Below are 19,300 nucleotides of genomic sequence, written 5' to 3' on the forward strand. Positions count from 1 at the left end.
AAGCAGTATCATGAGAAATCTTGGGTTTCAAGTTTATAAATGTAGCATTTTCAATATCACGATGTCAGTCTTCATTCACTCTTGACAAGGTTGTCAATCGAATAGAAATTTGGTTTTATAAGACTTTAAACAAAGATCAAAGGAATGACACTGCTGAGTTAATATTATCTTCCCACTTAAGCACTTTCGTACTCTAGCATCAATATTAAATTCAAGGTATTCTTTCAAAGCAAACAAAATGATACAAACTTTAGTATTTCTCTTGCTCATGGAAACCATAATTTGTAGATCGACTTCAGATATTTGTTAAATAGTAGCTTGAACTTACATTTTTAAGGAATTGTAATTTAGAAAGCCTTTTAAGTGTTTATCTTTAAATATTTTGTATATTTTGTTTAGTAGTAACAGATAATGCAGTTAAATGTGGAATATAATAATTTTCATTCTCACTTTAGACCAATAAAAAATGAAAGGCATCAAAAATCAACTTAATAAGCAAATAAATTCAGCATACCAAAGAAGTGCAAATGCAACATTAGCAGCCTCATCATCAAGTTGACTTGTAAGTAACTCTGAGCTCAACTCCTGGATACTATGTCACTATAAACCTCAGTTTTAAGCAAGCTCAAATGATGCTCAAATAAAAAGACCATAATATTTTTGTTTGATTTTCCAAAATTGTTACCTGGTAAATGTCACTGTAAACCCCCAAATCTGCTACAACAATAAGCTAGTTAATATATACAATGTAAACATGTACTAATGTCACATATTAAGGTATTAATGTTTGAGAACATTAGCCATCTTCAGTGATCACTTTACAAAATTCTCTACATAACTAGCATTTTCTGTATACCACTAGAAGTATGATGCTGTATCAGGCACCAAAGTGTCAACAGAAAATAACGTGTGTGTGCCTAGTCACTTATTCATGTCCACTCTTTCGACCCCGTGGACTGTAAGCTGCCAGGCTCCTCTGTCTATGGGAATTCTCCAGGCAAGAATACTGAAGTGGGTTGCCATGCCCTTCTCAAGAGATCTTCCCAATCCAGGGATTCAACCCTGGTCTCCGAATTGCAAGTGGATTCTTTACCATCTGAGCCACCAGGGAAGCCCAAGAATACTGGAGTGAGTAGCCTATCCCTTCTTCAGGGGATCTTCCTGACCCAGGGATTGAAGTGGAGTCTCCTGCATTGCAGGTGGATTCTTTACCATCTGAGCTACCATGGAAGCCTGAAAATAACATAGTATTAAGGAATGATTTATATTTTAGTTGTTCTTATTATTAGGGCCCTAGCATATTTCAGATCTAAAATAATACTGCAGTATTTGGTTATGGTTATTATAACCAAAACATGTTCAGATCAGATCAATCACTCAGTCGTATCTGACTCTTTGCGACCCCATGAATCGCAGCATGCCAGGCCTCCCTGTCCATCACCAACTCCCAGAGTTCACTGAGACTCAAGCCCATCGAGTCAGTGATGCCACCCAGCTATCTCATCCTCTGTTGTCCCCTTCTCCTCGTGCCCCCAATCCCTCCCAGCATCAGAGTCTTTTCCAATGAGTTAACTCTTCACATGAGGTGGCCAAAGTACTGGAGTTTCAGCCTTAGCATCGTTCCTTCCAAAGAAATCCCAGGGCTGATGTCCTTCAGAATCGACTAGTTGGATCTTCTTGCAGTCCAAGGCACTCTCAAGAGTCTTCTCCAACACCACAATTCAAAAGCATCAATTCTTTGGCTCAGCCTTTTTCGCAGTCCAACTCTCACATCCATACATGACCACAGGAAAAACCACAGCCTTTACTAGACGGACATTTGTTGGCAAAGTAGTGTCTCTGCTTTTCAATATGCTATCTAGGTTGGTCATAACTTTCCTTCCACGGAGCAAGTGTCTTTTAATTTCATGGCTGCAGTCACCATCTGCAGTCATTTTGGAGCCCAGAAAAATAAAGTCTGATACTGTTTCCACTGTTTCCCCATCTATTTCCCAAGAAGTGATGGGACCGGATGCCATGATCTTCGTTTTCTGAATGTTGAGCTTTAAGCCAACTTTTTCACTCTCCACTTTCACTTTCATCAACAGGCTTTTTAGTTCCTCTTCACTTTCTGCCATAAGGGTGGTGTCATCTGCATATCTGAGGTTATTGATATTTCTCCCGGCAATCTTGATTGCAGCTTGTGCTTCTTCCAGTCCAGCGTTTCTCATGATGTACTCTGCATATAAGGTAAATAAACAGGGTGACAATATACAGCCTTGACGTATTCCTTTTCCTATTTGGAACCAGTCTGTTGTTCCATGTCCAGTTCTAACTGTTGCTTCCTGACCTGCATACAAATTTCTCAAGAGGCAGATCAGGTGGTCTGGTATTCCCATCTCTTTCAGAATTTTCCACAGTTTATTGTGATCCACACAGTCAAAGGCTTTGGCATAGTCAATAAAGCAGACATAGATGGTTTTCTGGAACTCTCTTGCTTTTTCCATGATGCAGCAGATGTTGGCAATTTGATCTCTGATTCCTCTGCCTTTTCTAAAACCAGCTTGAACATCAGGAAGTTCACGGTGCACATATTGCTGAAGCCTGGCTTTGAGAATTTTGAGCATTACTTTACTAGCATGTGAGATGAGTGCAATTGTGCGGTAGTTTGAGCATTCTTTGGCATTGCCTTTCTTTGGGATTGGAATGAAAACTGACCTTTTCCATTCCTGTGGCGACGGCTGAGTTTTCCAAATTTGCTGGCATATTGAGTGCAGCACTTTCACAGCATCATCTTTTAGGATTTGAAATAGCTCCCCTGGAATTCTATCACCTCCACTAGCTTTGTTCGTAGTGATGCTTTCTAAGGCCCACTTGACTAAGGTTATTATAACCAAAACATGTTACTTTCCTTTGAAAAGTAAGATATTCGGCCACATTTGAGAGTTTGACCTTGTCACCTTATTATCAGCTAGTGATAGAAACTGTCAGATGAAATAACTCTCTAGCCATTTTTGAGTAAAGGAATTGATGGATTAATTAATGTATGCTTTATCCCCGGGTACAATTTGGTGATGAGAGTTGGTCAGGAAGAAAATGCAGCATTTTGTTTTATGTTTGCCAATTGTTGGGGAAAATGAGCTGATCCGTGTGGGCAAAACTGATGCAATTCAAGTGAATTCCGTACAACTACATCAAGTCTAAAGTAGCCAGGAGTTCTTCATGATTCTTCAAAAGATGTTTCTGAAGCCAAGGGAATGGCATTTGAGAAGTCTTTGACAGGATGAACTTATGATTCTCTGGACTCCACAATAATTTTCCTGTGAAATTGTAGACATCCACATGAATATTGGGCATATTGATGCTTGAATAAAAAGTGGTTCATATATAGTCACTGATGGGTATTTGTTTGTTTGTGTATGTGTACTCCAAAATTAATGGTGAGTTCACTGAATATTCCCCATATAAAATGAGGGTAGCATAAAGGGTCATTGTAATTACAGTCTTCTACTACTGGTATACCAGAAGAATCTAATAGAGCTTCTGGTATTATTTGTGGTGTCAGAATTCATAATAGTATCCTGTCATTAAAATGCTAAATGTGACCCTTCAGGTGAAATTACTTTACCTTAACCTACTGTGATACTGCCAAGAATATGAGAAGGTCTATGTCCTTGATTTCTATATGACTATATACTTACATATATATGTTTTAGGATTTTTAAAAAATCATAAAGTCATGTTATAACACTCCAAGCTATAGCAAATGAGATATGATATACATATCTTGGCATTTTTCAAGAAATTAGTTGGAATATATGCAAAATAATCTTTTTAATGATATAGATTTATCATTTAAATTAACTTTATCATAAGGCTACTGAACCCTCTCCAAGATCAATTATTTTCAAATAATTTCAAGAAAACTCTCTAGACTCTATTGAAGTTTTCTTTCACATAGAGACAGAAAGACGTGGATGCTAATTTAAGCACAACTGACAGTTTTCAGTGTTTTGCTAAGTCGCTTCAGTTGTGTCTGACTCTTTTCAACTCCATGGACTGTAGTTAGCCAGGCTCCACTCTTCAGTTCATGGGGATTCTCCAGGCAAGAATACTGGAGTGGGTTGTCATGTACTCCTCCAGGGGATCTTCTCGACTCAGGGATCAAACCCACGTCTCTTATGTCTCCTGCATTGGCAGACGGATTCTTTACCACTAGCACAACCTCAGTGCTTTACCTAGAACAAATTTGAAAAACTTACAGAGTTAAAAGGGAAATGTAAGTACAATTACTTTTAAAAGTAGATATTAATAGTGATTCTTGAGTTGTTCTAAGTCTTTGTTAAATCCTTCTTTCATAGTCTCAATCTTCACCTCCATTCTTTTTTCTGGCTCATCTTTTTCTATCATCTTCGCTATCATTATTCTGAATACTTTTTTCTGATTGGTTGCCTAAGTCCAATTCAGTAAGTTGTTTTCCTGGGTTTTTGTCTTATTCCTTCATTTGGGAGACAGTCCTCTGCCTTTTCATTTTGATTAACTTTCTGTGATTATGGTTTTTGTCCTGGAGGCTGCAAGATTTTGGTTCTTGCTTCTGCTGTTGGCCCTCTGGTGGCTGAAGCTATCTAAGAGGCTTATACAAGCTTGTTGATGGTAGGGTCTGTTGGTGGGTAGACCTATGTCTTGCTCTGGGTGGGCCAGTGGTAAAGAATCTGCCTGCCAATGCAGGATATATGAGACATTGGTCGATTCCTGGGTCAGGAAAATCCCTTAGAGGAGGGCATGACAATGCACTCAAGCATTCTTGTCTGGAGAATCCCATGGACAGAAGAACCTGGTGGGCTACAGTCCATAGTGTCACAAAGAGTCAGACACAACTGAAGCAACTTATCACAAACACACTGGTGGGCAGGGCTCAATGAAATTTTAATCCACTTGTCTGCTGATTGGTGGGGCTGTATTCCCTCCCTATTAGACCTGAAGTGACCCAGCCCTGGAGTCTACAGTCTCTATGGTAGGGCTAATGGTGATGACCTCCAGAAGGGCTCACACCAACAGGCGCTTCCTAGGACTGCTGCTGCCAGTGTCTCTGTAGTAGCCACTGCAGACACACACCTCTGCAGGGGACCTTCCAAGGTTAGGAAATTAGTCTGATTCAATCTCCTGTAGGGTCCCTGCTTCTTTCCCCTGGGTCCTGGTGTGCACAAGATTTTTTGTGTGCCCTCCAAGAGTGAAGTCTCTTTCCCCTGGTTCTGTGGAAGTCCTGCAATCAAATCTCACTGGCCTTCAAAGTTAGATCCCCTGGGTATTCTTAGTCCCTTTGCTGGATCCACAGACTGAGAAGCCTGACACGGGTTTGAGAACCTTTACAACAGTGGGAGAATGGTATTATTGTTCTACAGTTTGTGAGTTACCCACACAGTGGGTATGGGATATTATTTTGTCATTATTGTGCCTCTCCTATTATCTCATTGTGACTTCTCTTGTAGGAGTGTTTTTTTTTTTTTTTTTTTGTAGGATCCAGTGTCCTCCTGTCGACAGTTATTCAATGGTTAGTTGTAATTCCATTGCTCTCACAGGAGGAGGTGAGTGCTTGTCTTCCTATTCTACCATCTTGAACCAATCTCCCCAGACATTACTAATCATGAATTTTTGTCAAACACTCAATCTTTCTCTTTATTTTTTATATTGATAATTTATTGGTTTTCAAAAAAAAATCCATTAATCATTTCAGAAATATCAAATGTGATGAGAGAATTCATGTTTAAGTTTGGCTTAAAGCTGTGAATGATTTGTTTGTTAGAAATACTATTCCATATACCACCATACAGGAAAAATATTTGTTATGACATATTATATCAAAAATAGAACCAATTCTTAATTACCTATACAAACAGAAGATGGCAAAGAAAGGAAAAATCTAATACAGGGGATAATTCATTTGATTATGAAATATGTTATATGGTTTTAAGTTAACTTTCCTTCCTAATTGCTTTGCTTAAACTACAACATGTTCCAAAATCTCAATTTTCTGAGCAGAAGAGACTTAATTTTCCCGTTTTCTAATCCATCCTGCAAAAGGACAATAGATTTACCTTTCAAAACAGTGTTTTCATCGCACTACTCTAAGACCTGTAAAATAAAATATAACACTTTATCCTGAAAACACCTGATCTACAACTGGATCCCACTGGTTCTTCCTACCATTTCATCTAGAAGTCTCTAATGGAGGAACCCTTTTTTAACATGAAAAAACAGCAGGCTGTTTCCAGAAGATATTTTGTGAAGGTGGTCAGTCAATGTGTTATAGGGCAAAGAAAATGCAAACCTGTGTTCAGATTTTGGTGTAATGCTTACTAGCTGTGTCAAAGTGGCCAAATTGCATACTCTTTCTGTTCTCCAATTTTCTCACCAAGTTCTTTGAGTATAGCCCATATATTAAACACTTTGAATTTGTCAATCATTTAATATATTAAATATAGATAAATATAGCCTAGGCCACTTGAGTTAGCCTGAGATATAAATTTGTGATAGAGATTTCACAAAGTGGCAAATAATAGAAAAAGGCAAATTAAGAGTTGACATCAGTTATAATTTAGTTAATAGGAATTGGAGGAGAAATTTGTAAGAGACTATACTCTAATTATGCCCATAGATTCTCAGAGTAACTACTCACCCACACTTCTGGCAGGTGGCCTCCAATTTGATGCTTTCTAGAAAAAATATCATTTGGATACTTAAAGGACATATCTTTCTCTGTGATACTTTGCTTAAACTATGGAGGAAGGAGAGAAATACATGTTTAAATAAAGGTATAAAGTCAGTTCACTTCAGTTCAGTCACTCAGTTGTATACAATTCTTTGCGACCCCATGGACTGCAGCACGCCAGGCTTCCCTATCCATCACCAACTCCTGCAGCTTGCTCAAACTCATGTCCATCAGGTCAGTGATGCCATCCAACCATCTTACCCTTTGTTGTACACTTCTCCTCCTGTCTTCAATCTTTCCCAGCATCAGGGTCTTTTCAAATGAGTCTGCTCTTCACACCAGGTGACCAAAGTATTGAATTTTCAGCTTCACCATCAGTCCTTCTAACGAATATTCAGGACTGATTTCCTTTAGTATTGACAGGTTTGATCTCCTTGCAGTCCAAGGGACTCTCAAGAGTCTTCTCCAACACCAAAGTACAAAAGCATCAATTATTTGGTGCTCAGTCTTCTTTATGGTCCAACTCTCATATCCATGCATGACTACTGGAAAAACCATAGCTTGACTAGATGGACTTTTGTCAGCAAAACAATGTCTCTGCTTTTTAATATGGTATCTAGTTTTGTCACAGCTTTTCTTCCAAAGAAGAGGTGTCTTTTAGTTTCATGGTCGCAGTCACCATCTGCAGTGATCTTGGAGCCCAAGAAAATAAAGTCTGTCACTGTTTCCATTGTTTCCCCATCTATTTGCCAAAAAGTGATGGGGCTGGATGCCATGATTTTCGTTTATCTAGTGTTGCGTTTTAAGCCAGCTTTTCACTCTCCTCTTTCACTTTCAACAAGAGGCTCTTTAGTTCGTCTTCACTTATAAGTAAAATACAAATTATCATTATAGGAAATAAATATTGCTTCAGAGGTTCTAGCCAATGAATTTACCCTCATTCAAATCTTTTGCAGCCCAAAAGTAGTTAAAACACAAGTATTTGGTGGTATTAATTTTCTTACAAAAGCAAAATTCGGTGGTCTGTTAAATCTCTAATGTTTATTTATTAAAGACAATTGTTTACTGCAATGATAATTAGATATGTCAAGTCTACACAAAGTTAAACAACCAGATTTTTTGGTATGGTGATCTGTTTCAGGGAAACTTGTTCCTGTCACTTTACAAAATGCGGAAGAAGAGAGTTTAAATGCATCACTAAAATACATCAAACAATATTGATTAGCTGCAAGTGAGTGGTTTGTCCATCAGCTATCAATTTGTTTCAACTGTAGGTATTGAGGATATAAGCAAAACTAGTCTGAGTACTTCTGGGAGGAAAAACAAATCCCTGGACTCAAGATGATGTATGTCAAAAACCATCACAATATTGTAAAGTAATTATCCTCCAATTAAAATAAATTAATTAAAAAGAAAGGGAATGTAAAAAGAAGAAACAATCAAGATATTAAAAATATAATGAAAGCATTAAAAAGATACAAAGAACCTTGATTATGAAAAGAGATAGGTTTGGAATTCATAAAAGCAACTCACAAAAGAATACAACATAGAGTAAGTTAGTGTGGATATCAGAAAAATCTTAAAGGAACTGGACATTTAAAAGTTGATTAGAAACAAAGGGAGAAAAATCAAATCAATAAAATTAGAAATGAAAATGGAGAGATCACAACAGACAACACACAAATACAAAGGATCATAAGAGACTACTATCAGCAATTATATACCAATAAAATGGGCAACATGGAAGAAATGGAAAAATTCTTAGAAAAATACAGCTTTCCAAACTGAACCAGGAAGAAACAGAAAATCTTAACAGACCCATCACAAAGCACAGAAATTGAAACTGTAATCAAAAATCTTTCAGCAAACAAAAGCCCAGGGCCAGATCGCTTCACAGCTGAATTCTACCAAACATTTAGAGAAGAGCTAACATCTATCCTACTCAAACTCTTCCAGAAAATTGCAGAGGAAGGTAAACTTCCAAACTCATTCTATGAGGCCACCATCACCCTAATACCAAAACCTGACAAAGATCCCACAAAAAAAGAAAACTACTGGCCAATGTCACTGATGAACACAGATGCAAAAAACCTTAACAAAATTCTAGCAATCAGAATCTGACAACACATTAAAAAGATCATACACCATGACCAAGTGGGCTTTATCCCAGGGATGCAAGGATTCTTCAATATCCACAAATCAATCAATGTAATACATCACATTAACAAATTGAAAAATAAAAGCCATATGATTATCTCAATAGATGCAGAGAAAGCCTTTGACAAAATTCAACATCCATTTATGATAAAAACTCTCCAGAAAGCAGGAATAGAAGGAACAGACCTCAACATAATAAAAGCTATATATGACAAACCCACAGCAAACATTAACCTCAATGGTGAAAAATTGAAAGCATTTCCCCTAAAGTCAGGAACAATACAAGGGTGCCCACTCTCACCACGACTATTCAACATAGTTTTGGCCACAGCAATCAGAGCAGAAAAAGAAATAAAAGCAATCCAAATTGGAAAGGAAGAAGTAAAACTCTCACTGTTTGCAGATGACATGATCCTCTACATAGAAAACCCAAAAGACTCCATCAGAAAATTACTAGAACTAATCAATGAATATAGTAAAGTTGCAGGATATAAAATCAACACACAGAAATCTGTTGCATTCCTATACACTAATAATGAGAAAATAGAAAGAGAAATTAAGGAAACAATTCCATTCACCATTGCAATGAAAAGAATAAAATACTTAGGGATATATCTAACTAAAGAAACTAAAGACCTATATATAGAAAACTATAAAACACTGGTGAAAGAAATCAAAGAGGACACGAATAGATGTAGAAATATACTGTGCTCATGGATTGGAAGAATCAATATAGTGAAAATGAGTATACTACCCAAAGCAATCTATAGATTCAATGCAATCCCTATCAAGCTACCAATGGTATTTTTCACAGAGCTAGAACAAATAATTTCACAATTTGTATGGAAATACAAAAACTTCAAATAACCAAAGCAATCTTGAGAAAGAAGAATGGAACAGGAGGAATCAACCCGCCTGACTTCAGGCTCTACTACAAAGCCACAGTCATCAAGACAGTATGATACTGGCACAAAGACAGAAATATAGATCAATGGAACAAAATAGAAAGCCCAGAGATAAATCCATGCACCTATGGACACCTTATTTTTGACAAAGGAGGCAAGAATATACAATGGAGAAAAGACAATCTCTTTAACAAGTGATGCTGGGAAAACTGGTCAACCACTTTTAAAAGAATGAACCTAGAACACTTTCTTCCCCCCCCCCTTTTTTTCCTTAATTTTATTTTATTTTTAAACTTTACAATATTGTATTGGTTTTGCCAAATATCAAAATGAATCCGCCACAGGTATACATGTGTTCCCCATCCTGAACCCTCCTCTCTCCTCCCTCCTCATACCATACCTCTGGGTCGTCCCAGTGCACCAGCCCCAAGCATCCAGTATTGTGCATCAAACCTGGACTGGCGACTTGTTTCATACATGATAATATACATGTTTCAAAGCCATTCTTACAAATCTTCCCACCCTCTCCCTCTCCCACAGAGTCCATAAGACTGTTCTATACATCAGTGTCTCTTTTGCTGTCTCGTATACAGGGTTATTGTTACCATCTTAATAAATTCCATATATATGTGTCAGTTTACTGTATTGGTGTTTTTCTTTCTGGCTTACTTCACTCTGTATAATAGGCTCCAGTTTCATCCATTTCATTAGAACTGATTCAAATTAATTATTTTTAATGGCTGAGTAATACTCCATTGTGTATATGTACCACAGCTTTCATATCCATTCATCTGCTGATTGACATCTAAGTTGCTTCCATGTCCTGGCTATTATAAACAGTGCTGTGATGAACATGTCTCTTTCCCTTCTGGTTTCCTCAGTATGTATGCCCAGCACTGGGATTGCTGGATCATAAGGCAGTTCTATTTCCAGTTTTTAATGGAATCTCCACACTGTTCTCCATAGTGGCTGTCCTAGTTTGCATTCCCACCAACAGTGTAAGAGGGTTCCCTTTTCTCCACACCCTCTCCAGCATTTATTGCTTGTAGACTTTTGGATCGCAGCCATTCTGACTGGCGTGAAATGGTACCTCACAGTGGTTTTGATTTGCATTTCTCTGATAATGAGTGATGTTGAGCATCTTTTCATGTGTTTGTTAGCCTTCTGTATGTCTTCTTTGGAGAAATGTCTATTTAGTTCTTTGGCCCATTTTTTGATTGGGTCATTTATTTTTCTGGAGTTGATCTGTAGGAGTTGCTTGTATATTTTTGAGATTAGTTGTTTACAGTTGCTTCATTTACTATTATTTTCTCCCATTCTGAAGGCTGTCTTTTCACCTTGCTAATAGTTTCCTTTGTTGTGCAGAAGCTTTTAAGTTTAATTAGGTCCCATTTATTTATTTTTGCTTTTATTTCCAATATTCTGGGAGGTGGGTCATAGAGGATCCTGCTGTGATGTATGTCGGAGTGTGTCTTGCCTATGTTCTCCTCAAGGAGTTTTATAGTTTCTGGTCTTATGTTTAGATCTTTAATCCTTTTTGAGTTTATTTTTGTGTATGGTGTTAGAAAGTGTTCCAGTTTCATTCTTTTACAGGTGGTTGACCAGATTTCCCAGCACCACTTGTTAAAGAGATTGTCTTTAATCCATTGTATATTCTTGCCTCCTTTGTCAAAGATAAGGTGTCCATATGTGCCTGGATTTATCTCTGGGCTTTCTATTTTGTTCCATTGATCTATATTTCTGTCTTTGTGCCAGTACCATACTGTCTTGATGACTGTGGCTATCCATAGGTGTGAGTGGGGTATTAAAGTCTCCCACTGTTATTGTGTTATTGCTAATTTCTCCTTTCATACTTGTTAGCTTTTGTCTTACATATTGCAGTGCTCCCGTGTTGGGTGCATATATATTTATAATTGTTATATCTTCTTTTTGGATTGATCCTTTGATCATTATGTAGTGACCGTTTTTGTCTCTTTTCACAGCCTTTGTTTTAAAGTCTATTTTATCTGATATGAGTATTGCTACTCCTTCTTTCTTTTGGTCCTATTTGCATGGAAAATCTTTTTCCAGCCCTTCACTTTCAGTCTGTATGTGTCCCCTGTTTTGAGGTGGGTCTCTTGTAGACAACATATGTAGGGGTCTTGTTTTTGTATCCATTCAGCCAGTCTTTGTCTTTTGTTTGGGGCATTCAACCCATTTACGTTTAAGGTAATTACTGATAAGTATGATCCTGTTGCCATTTACTTTATTGTTTGGGGTTCGAATTTATACACTGTTTTTGTGTTTCCTGTCAAGAGAATATCCTTTAGTATTTGTTGGAGAGCTGGTTTGGTGGTGCTGAATTCTCTCAGCTTTTGCTTGTCTGTAAAGCTTTTGATTTCTCCTTCATATTTTTTTTTGTTTGTTTTTGTTCTTGCATCTGACACTTTATTTTTTTTATTTTTTTATTTATTTATTTTTTAAATTTTATTTTATTTTTAAACTTTACATAATTGTATTAGTTTTGCCAAATATCAAAATGAATCCGCCACAGGCATACATTTGTTCCCCATCCTGAACCCTCCTCCCTCCTCCCTCCCCACACTATCCCTCTGGGTCGTCCCAGTGCACCAGCCCCAAGCATCCAGTATCGCACATCGAACCTGGACTGGCAACTCGTTTCTTACATGATATTCTACATGTTTCAATGTCACTCTCCCAAATCTTCCCACCCTCTCCCTCTCCCACAGAGTCCATAAGACTGTTCTATATGAGATCCTTGCTGGGTACAATAATCTGGGCTGTAGGTTATTTTCTTTCATCACTTTAAGTATGTCTTGCCGTTCCCTCCTGGCTTGAAGAGTTTCTATTGAAAGATCAGCTGTTATCCTTATGGGAATTCCCTTGTGTGTTATTTCTTGTTTTTCCCTTGCTGCTTTTAATATTTGTTCTTTGTGTTTGATGTTTGTTAACTTGATTAATATATGTCTTGGGGTGTTTTGCCTTGGATTTATCCTGTTTGGGACTCTCTGGGTTTCTTAGACTTGAGTGATTATTTCCTTCCCCATTTTAGGGAAGTTTTCAACTATTATCTCCTCAAGTATTTTCTCATGGTCTTTCTTTTTGTCTTCTTCTTCTGGGACCCCTATGATTCGAATGTTGTAGCGTTTAATATTGTCCTGGAGGTCTCTGAGATTGTACTCATTTCTTTTAATTCATTTTTGCGACTTTGTTTGTTTTTGTTTTTTTTTGTTTTTTTTTTTTCCCTCTTTCTTTTTCTTCTTTTTTTTTAAACATTGTATTTTTGAAATTCCAAACTCTACTCTAGATTTTTAACTTTTGCTTTTTGGTATTTGTTATCAATTTTACACCTATATTTTCTTTATAATTTTTGTGACTTTGTTTTTTTTTTTTTCCTCTCTCTCTTTCTTTTCCTTCTTCTTTTCTTTAATATTGTATTTTTGAAATTCCAAACTCTACTCTAGATTTTTAATTTTTTCTTTTATGTATTTGTTACCAATTTTGTACCTTTAAGAACCCAATCTTCAGTACCCATTTTTCACTAGGGATCGAAATTACTGGCTTGACTGCTCTCTCTCCCTTTGGACTCTCCTTTTTCTCCACCAGGTCGTCTGTGTCTCCTCCCTAACCCCTCTCTACTCTACCCTACTCTGTGAATTTCTGTGTGTTCCAGACGGTGGAGAACACTTAGGGAACTGATTAGAACACTTTCTAACACCATACACAAAAATAAACTCAAAATGAATTAAAGATCTAAACATAAGAGCAGAAACTATAAAGCTCTTAGAGGAGAACATAGGCAAAATACTCTCCGACATAAATCACAGCAGGATCCTCTATGACCCACCTACCAGAATATTGGAAATAAAAGCAAAAATAAACAAATGGAATCTAGTTAAAATTAAAAGCTTCTGCACAACAAAAGAAACTATAAGAAAGGTGAAAAGACAGCCTTCAGAATGGGAGAAAATAATAGAAAATGAAGCAACAGACAAACAACTAATCTCAAAAATATACAAGCAACCACTGCAGCTTAATTCCAGAAAAATAAACGACCCAATAAAAAAATGGGCCAAAGAACTAAATAGACATTTCTCCAAAGAAGACATACAGATGGCTAACAAACACATGAAAAGATGCTCAACATCACTCATTATCAGAGAAATGCAAATCAAAACCACTATGAGGTACCATTTCAGGCCAGTCAGAATGGCTGCGATCCAAAAGTCTACAAGCAATAAATGCCGGAGAGGGTGTGGAGAAAAGGGAACCCTCTTACACTGTTGGTGGGAATGCAAACTAGTACAGCCACTGTGAAGAACAGTGTGGAGATTCCTTAAAAATCTGGAAATAGAACTGTCGTATGACACAGCAATCCCACTGCTGGGCATACACACTGAGGAAACCAGAATTGAAAGAGACACGTGTACCCCAATGTTCATTGCATCACTGTTTACAACAGCAAAGACATGGAAACAACCTAGATGTCCATCAGCAGATGAATGGATAAGAAAGCTGTGGTACATATACACAATGAAGTATTACTCAGCCATTAAAAAGAATACATTTGAATCAGTTCTAATGAAATTGTTGAAACTGGAGCCTATTATACAGAGTGAAGTAAGCCAGAAAGAAAAACACCAATACAGTATACTAACACATATATATGGAGTTTAGAAAGATGGTAACAATAACCCTGTATGCAAGAGACCAAAGAAACACAGATGTATAGAACAGTCTTTTGGACTCTGTGGGAGAGGGAGTGGGGATGATTTGGGAGAATGGCATTGAAACATGTATAATATCATATAAGAAATAAATCGCCAGTCCTGGTTAGATGCAGGATACAGGAAGCTTGGGGCTGGTGCACTGGGATGACCCAGAGGTATGGTATGGGGAGGGAGGTGGGAGGGGGGTTCAGGATTGGAAACACATGTACACCCGTGGAAGATTCACGTTGATGTATGGCAAAACCAATACAATATTGTAAAGTAATTAGCCTCTAATTAAAATAAAGAAATTTAAATTATAAAAAGAAAAGAAAAGCTGATTAGGATTCAGTTAGCTAAAGGTGGAGTGTGAGGTTTTTCCAAATTCAGTCAATAACATGAACATAGCAGTTTATGAAGATACAGGTAGAAATGTGTGGTGCACACTCAGCAAATAGTAGTTTAATCTAATTCAGTGCAGAAAGAGAATATAAAGCTGGACATAAAGTTTGAGGACATGGTAAAGACAGTGATGTATTGGAGATGGTTCACACTAGTTTGTCAGAGGAGACTATTAGCATCTCTTTTCATGTCTGCTTTCAGTGACATCCTGTTGTTAGCTTGAAACTGACAACAGTAAAAGAATTTATATCACAAAATTTGGCAAAGTCTCCAAGTCAACACTGTTATTTATTTATTTATTAAGAGCCAGGTAACAAACCCTTTTCAGGAGGCTACTGTGCTTAAAAATTTGAACGCTAGGATCAGGAAAATATTTATTATAGGAAACAACTGTGAAACCTTGGAGAATTTTAGCAGAGAATGATATAACATGAGTCACTTCTTTGATCTGAAAGTTAAAGCCACAGACATGGATAGGGTATTTAAAAGAGAAATTATTTAGAGAAAGAAGAGTTCTGAGGAAAGAATGTTAAGGAGGGGAAAAAGCAGAAGCAGTGACAGATTTTATTTTCTTGGGCTCCAAAATCACTGTGAATAGTGACTGCAGCCGTGAAATTAAAAGACACTTGCTCCTTGGAAGGAAATCTATGACAAACCTAGATGGTGTTTTAAAAAGAAGAGACATCAGTTTGCTGACAAAGGTACATATAGTCAAAGCTATGTTTTTGGTTTTTTTTTTTCCAGTAGTCATATACAGATGTGTGTTGAATCATAAAGGCTGAGTGCTAAAGAACTGATGCTTTTGAATAATGCATTACTGAGAATTGATGTGGTGCTGGAGAAGAATGTGAGACTAGAACCCAGGGTTTCTGATTCAAAGACCAGATTTATTTTTCCTACAATAAGTTGGCTCACATATTCCTCTTATCTTAGTACTTATTAAATTGCAAAGCCATGCTCCTTAATTGAATTAACACCTAAACTTAATGATTTGGTACAGTGTCTTGATATACAAGGAATGACTAAGACATAGTGAATAAGAGTGTGTTCACTGACTTAGATATGAAACCTAGTTGTTCTTGCATGTGACTTTGGTAAGAAATTTTACTTCTCTGTGCCTCAGTTTTCTCAAGTGTAAATGAGAAATTTCATGTGAATATTTAATGAGACAATCCTTTCAAGCACTTATAACAATATATAGCAATAAGTTGGTCATAAATGCTAGATACATAAATGCTAGATACAGTAGCCCCCTTATCTGTGGGAAATACATTTCAACATTCCCAGTGAATGCCTGAAACCAGAGATAGAACCAAACCCCATATATACTATTTTTTCCTATACATACATACCTATGATAAAGTGTAACTTGCAAATTAGGTACAGGGATGGATTAATAACAACAATTAATAATAAAATACAACAATTATAATCATACAGTATAATAAAAGTTATGTGAATATGGTCTCTGTCTCTCAAAATATCTTATTGTACTGTACTCACAATTCTTGTAATTATGTGAGATGACAAAATGCCTAGACGATGAGATGAAATGAGGTGAATGACATAAGCATTGTGACATAGTATTAGGCTACTATTGACCTTCTTATAATATATCAGGGGGATTATCTGCTTCGATTGATCTTGGATCATCCAGCCATGACTATGTGGATGGCTGGATATCAGGAGCAGAAAATGTTGATGGCTGGGAATCCTGATCGTAGTGGAGTAGGGTGGCACAAGTTTTCATCATGACACTCAAAATGGCATGCAATTTAAAACTTATCAATTGTTTATTTCTGGGATTATTCATTTAATATTTTCAGACTGTGATTTACTTTGGTTAACTGAAACATGGAAAGTAAAACTGCAGATAAAGGAACATGTACTTAGATCACAGCATTGTAGAAAGCAAGAGCCACTTACTAATATTCAACAGTTAAATATGTTTTTTATATGGGGCTGGGATCTTTCTGGATTGATGGCACTCTGATAAGTAAATGCTGGAATTTACTAAAACTGTTCTATGTAAGGTGAAACAGTAAGTTTCAAAGATAAATCAGTGATTGTGCTAATCATAATACATTCTGCCTTTAACTAAATGTAAATAGCCCCTCCTTATAAAGTGCCACCATCTCAAATATAGTATTCATAAGTTTTTGAAATAACTATAACAGATGTCATATAGTCCAAATTACATTCAGAAACAATAACAAGGAATAAAATTTCAAACAAAATAAGGAGTTTCTGTGAACATCAATACTTTAAAATAATTTAAAATATGTTTTACAGATGCAAGCAAAGGTTTTTTTTTTTTTTTAAGGCACATAAAAATTTTTCAATAAATTAAATATGACCATTATAAGAAACACAAAGATATCCTTTTAAAAATACTTTAAAAGCTTCTGCACATCAAAGGAAACTATTAGCAAGGTGAAAAGACAGCCTTCAGAATGGGAGAAAATAATAGCAAATGAAGCAACCGACAAACAACTAATCTCAAAAATATACAAGCAACTCCTACAGCTCAACTCCAGAAAAATAAACGACCCAATCAAAAAATGGGCCAAAGAACTAAATAGACATTTCTCCAAAAAAGACATACAGATGGCTAACAAACACATGAAAAGATGCTCAACATCACTCATTATCAGAGAAATGCAAATCAAAACCACTATGAGGTACCATTTCACACCAGTCAGAATGGCTGCGATCCAAAAGTCTACAAACAATAAATGCTGGAGAGGGTGTGGAGAAAAGGGAACCCTCTTACACTGTTGGTGGGAATGCAAACTAGTACAGCCACTATGGAGAACAGTGTGGAGATTCCTTAAAAAACTGGAAATAGAACTGCCTTATGACCCAGCAATCCCACTGCTGGGCATACACACTGAGGAAACCAGAAGGGAAAGAGACACGTGTACCCCAATGTTCATCGCAGCACTGTTTATAATAGCCAAGACATGGAAGCAACCTAGATGTCCATCAGCAGATGAATGGATAAGCAAGCTGTGGTACATATACACAATGGAGTATTACTCAGCCATTAAAAAGAATACATTTGAATCAGTTCTAATGAGGTGGATGAAACTGGAGCCTATTATACAGAGTGAAGTAAGCCAGAAGGAAAAACATAAATACAGTATTCTAACGCATATATATGGAATTTAGAAAGATGGTAACAATAACCCTGTGTACGAGACAGCAAAAGAGACACTGATGTATAGAACAGTCTTATGGACTCTGTGGGAGAGGGAGAGGGTGGGAAGATTTGGGAGAATGACATTGTAACATGTAAAATATCATGTAAGAAACGAGTTGCCAGTCCAGGTTCGATGCACGATACTGGATGCTTGGGGCTAGTGCACTGGGACGACCCAGAGGGAGGGTATGGGGAGGGAGGAGGGAGGAGGGGTCAGGATGGGGAACACATGTATACCTGTGGTGGATTCATTTTGATATTTGGCAAAACTAATACAATTATGTAAAGTTTAAAAATAAAATAAAATTAAGACATAAAAAAAAAAAATAAATAAAAATACTTTAGCAAATTTGTTTCCATAGCAAGTATTATTCATCAGTTTTGAAATCAGACCAAATATTAACAGTGGAAATGCACAAATCTTGGCACACAATAAAAAGAATGGCAATCTCTCCCCCTTTCAAATGCAGGTTAACATCAGATTTACACATTTGTCAAGTTCTTATTTCAAAGCTCAAGCACTGTTAACATACTTTTCAGAAATCATTATACACTGTTTCTAATGATTTCCTCATAGTGGATTTTCTTTAAAAAAAAAAAAAAAAAGGAAACATTGATTGTCTGTTACTATCACTTTTTACTACTTAATTTTGCATATAACAAAAATGGACTCAAAAGATTGAAGAAAAAAAAACAGCTACTTCAATTTTTTCATTTTCTATTTCTATATTTTATAGATACCTTCACACTGTGGTATAACTTGTCTTTGTTTTTTAGATGTCCAATCTAATGTTAGGGCATGGTTGTCCATTTTTATCATGTCTTCAAAATAAGAATCTTTTTTTCTCTCTCTGTGAAAGGCAGAATAATGACCCTACTCCACAGATGCCCAGATCCTAATTCCTAAAACTTGTGAACACATTACCTTACAAGGCAAAAGGGAATTTGTAGATGTGATAAAGCTTAAGGACATGAGATCAGGAGATATTCTTGGTTATTAGGATAGACCTAGGGTAACTGCATGAATAACTAAAAAGGAAGAAGAGTGGGTCAGAGAGATAAAACATAAGAAGATCCAAACCCACCATTACTGACTTTGAAGATGGATGAAGGGGGATGTGAACTAAGGAATGTAGATGGCCTCTGCTGCTGCTGCTGTAAGTCACTTCAGTCGTGTCCAACTCAGTGTGATACCAGAGACAGCAACCTACCAGGCTCCTCTGTCACTGGGATTCTC

At 36.8% G+C, this 19,300-nt stretch overlaps 1 protein-coding gene across 1 annotated transcript in view; it reads right to left on the reverse strand.

Moving 5' to 3' along the window:
- Nucleotides 1–19,300, reverse strand: part of DACH2 (dachshund family transcription factor 2) — a 311,949-nt gene that overhangs the window by 53,440 nt on the left and 239,209 nt on the right. The window contains exons 7-8 of the mRNA XM_059883831.1: nucleotides 9,886–9,959; nucleotides 3,953–3,959 (exon numbers count right to left, since the gene is read on the reverse strand). Coding sequence (XP_059739814.1) covers nucleotides 3,953–3,959; nucleotides 9,886–9,959 — 81 coding nt within the window. The remainder of the gene's footprint in view (nucleotides 1–3,952; nucleotides 3,960–9,885; nucleotides 9,960–19,300) is intronic.

The sequence above is a fragment of the Bos taurus genome, chromosome X (assembly GCF_002263795.3).
Source record: "Bos taurus isolate L1 Dominette 01449 registration number 42190680 breed Hereford chromosome X, ARS-UCD2.0, whole genome shotgun sequence".
In the NCBI taxonomy this organism is placed as follows: Eukaryota; Metazoa; Chordata; class Mammalia; order Artiodactyla; family Bovidae; genus Bos; species Bos taurus.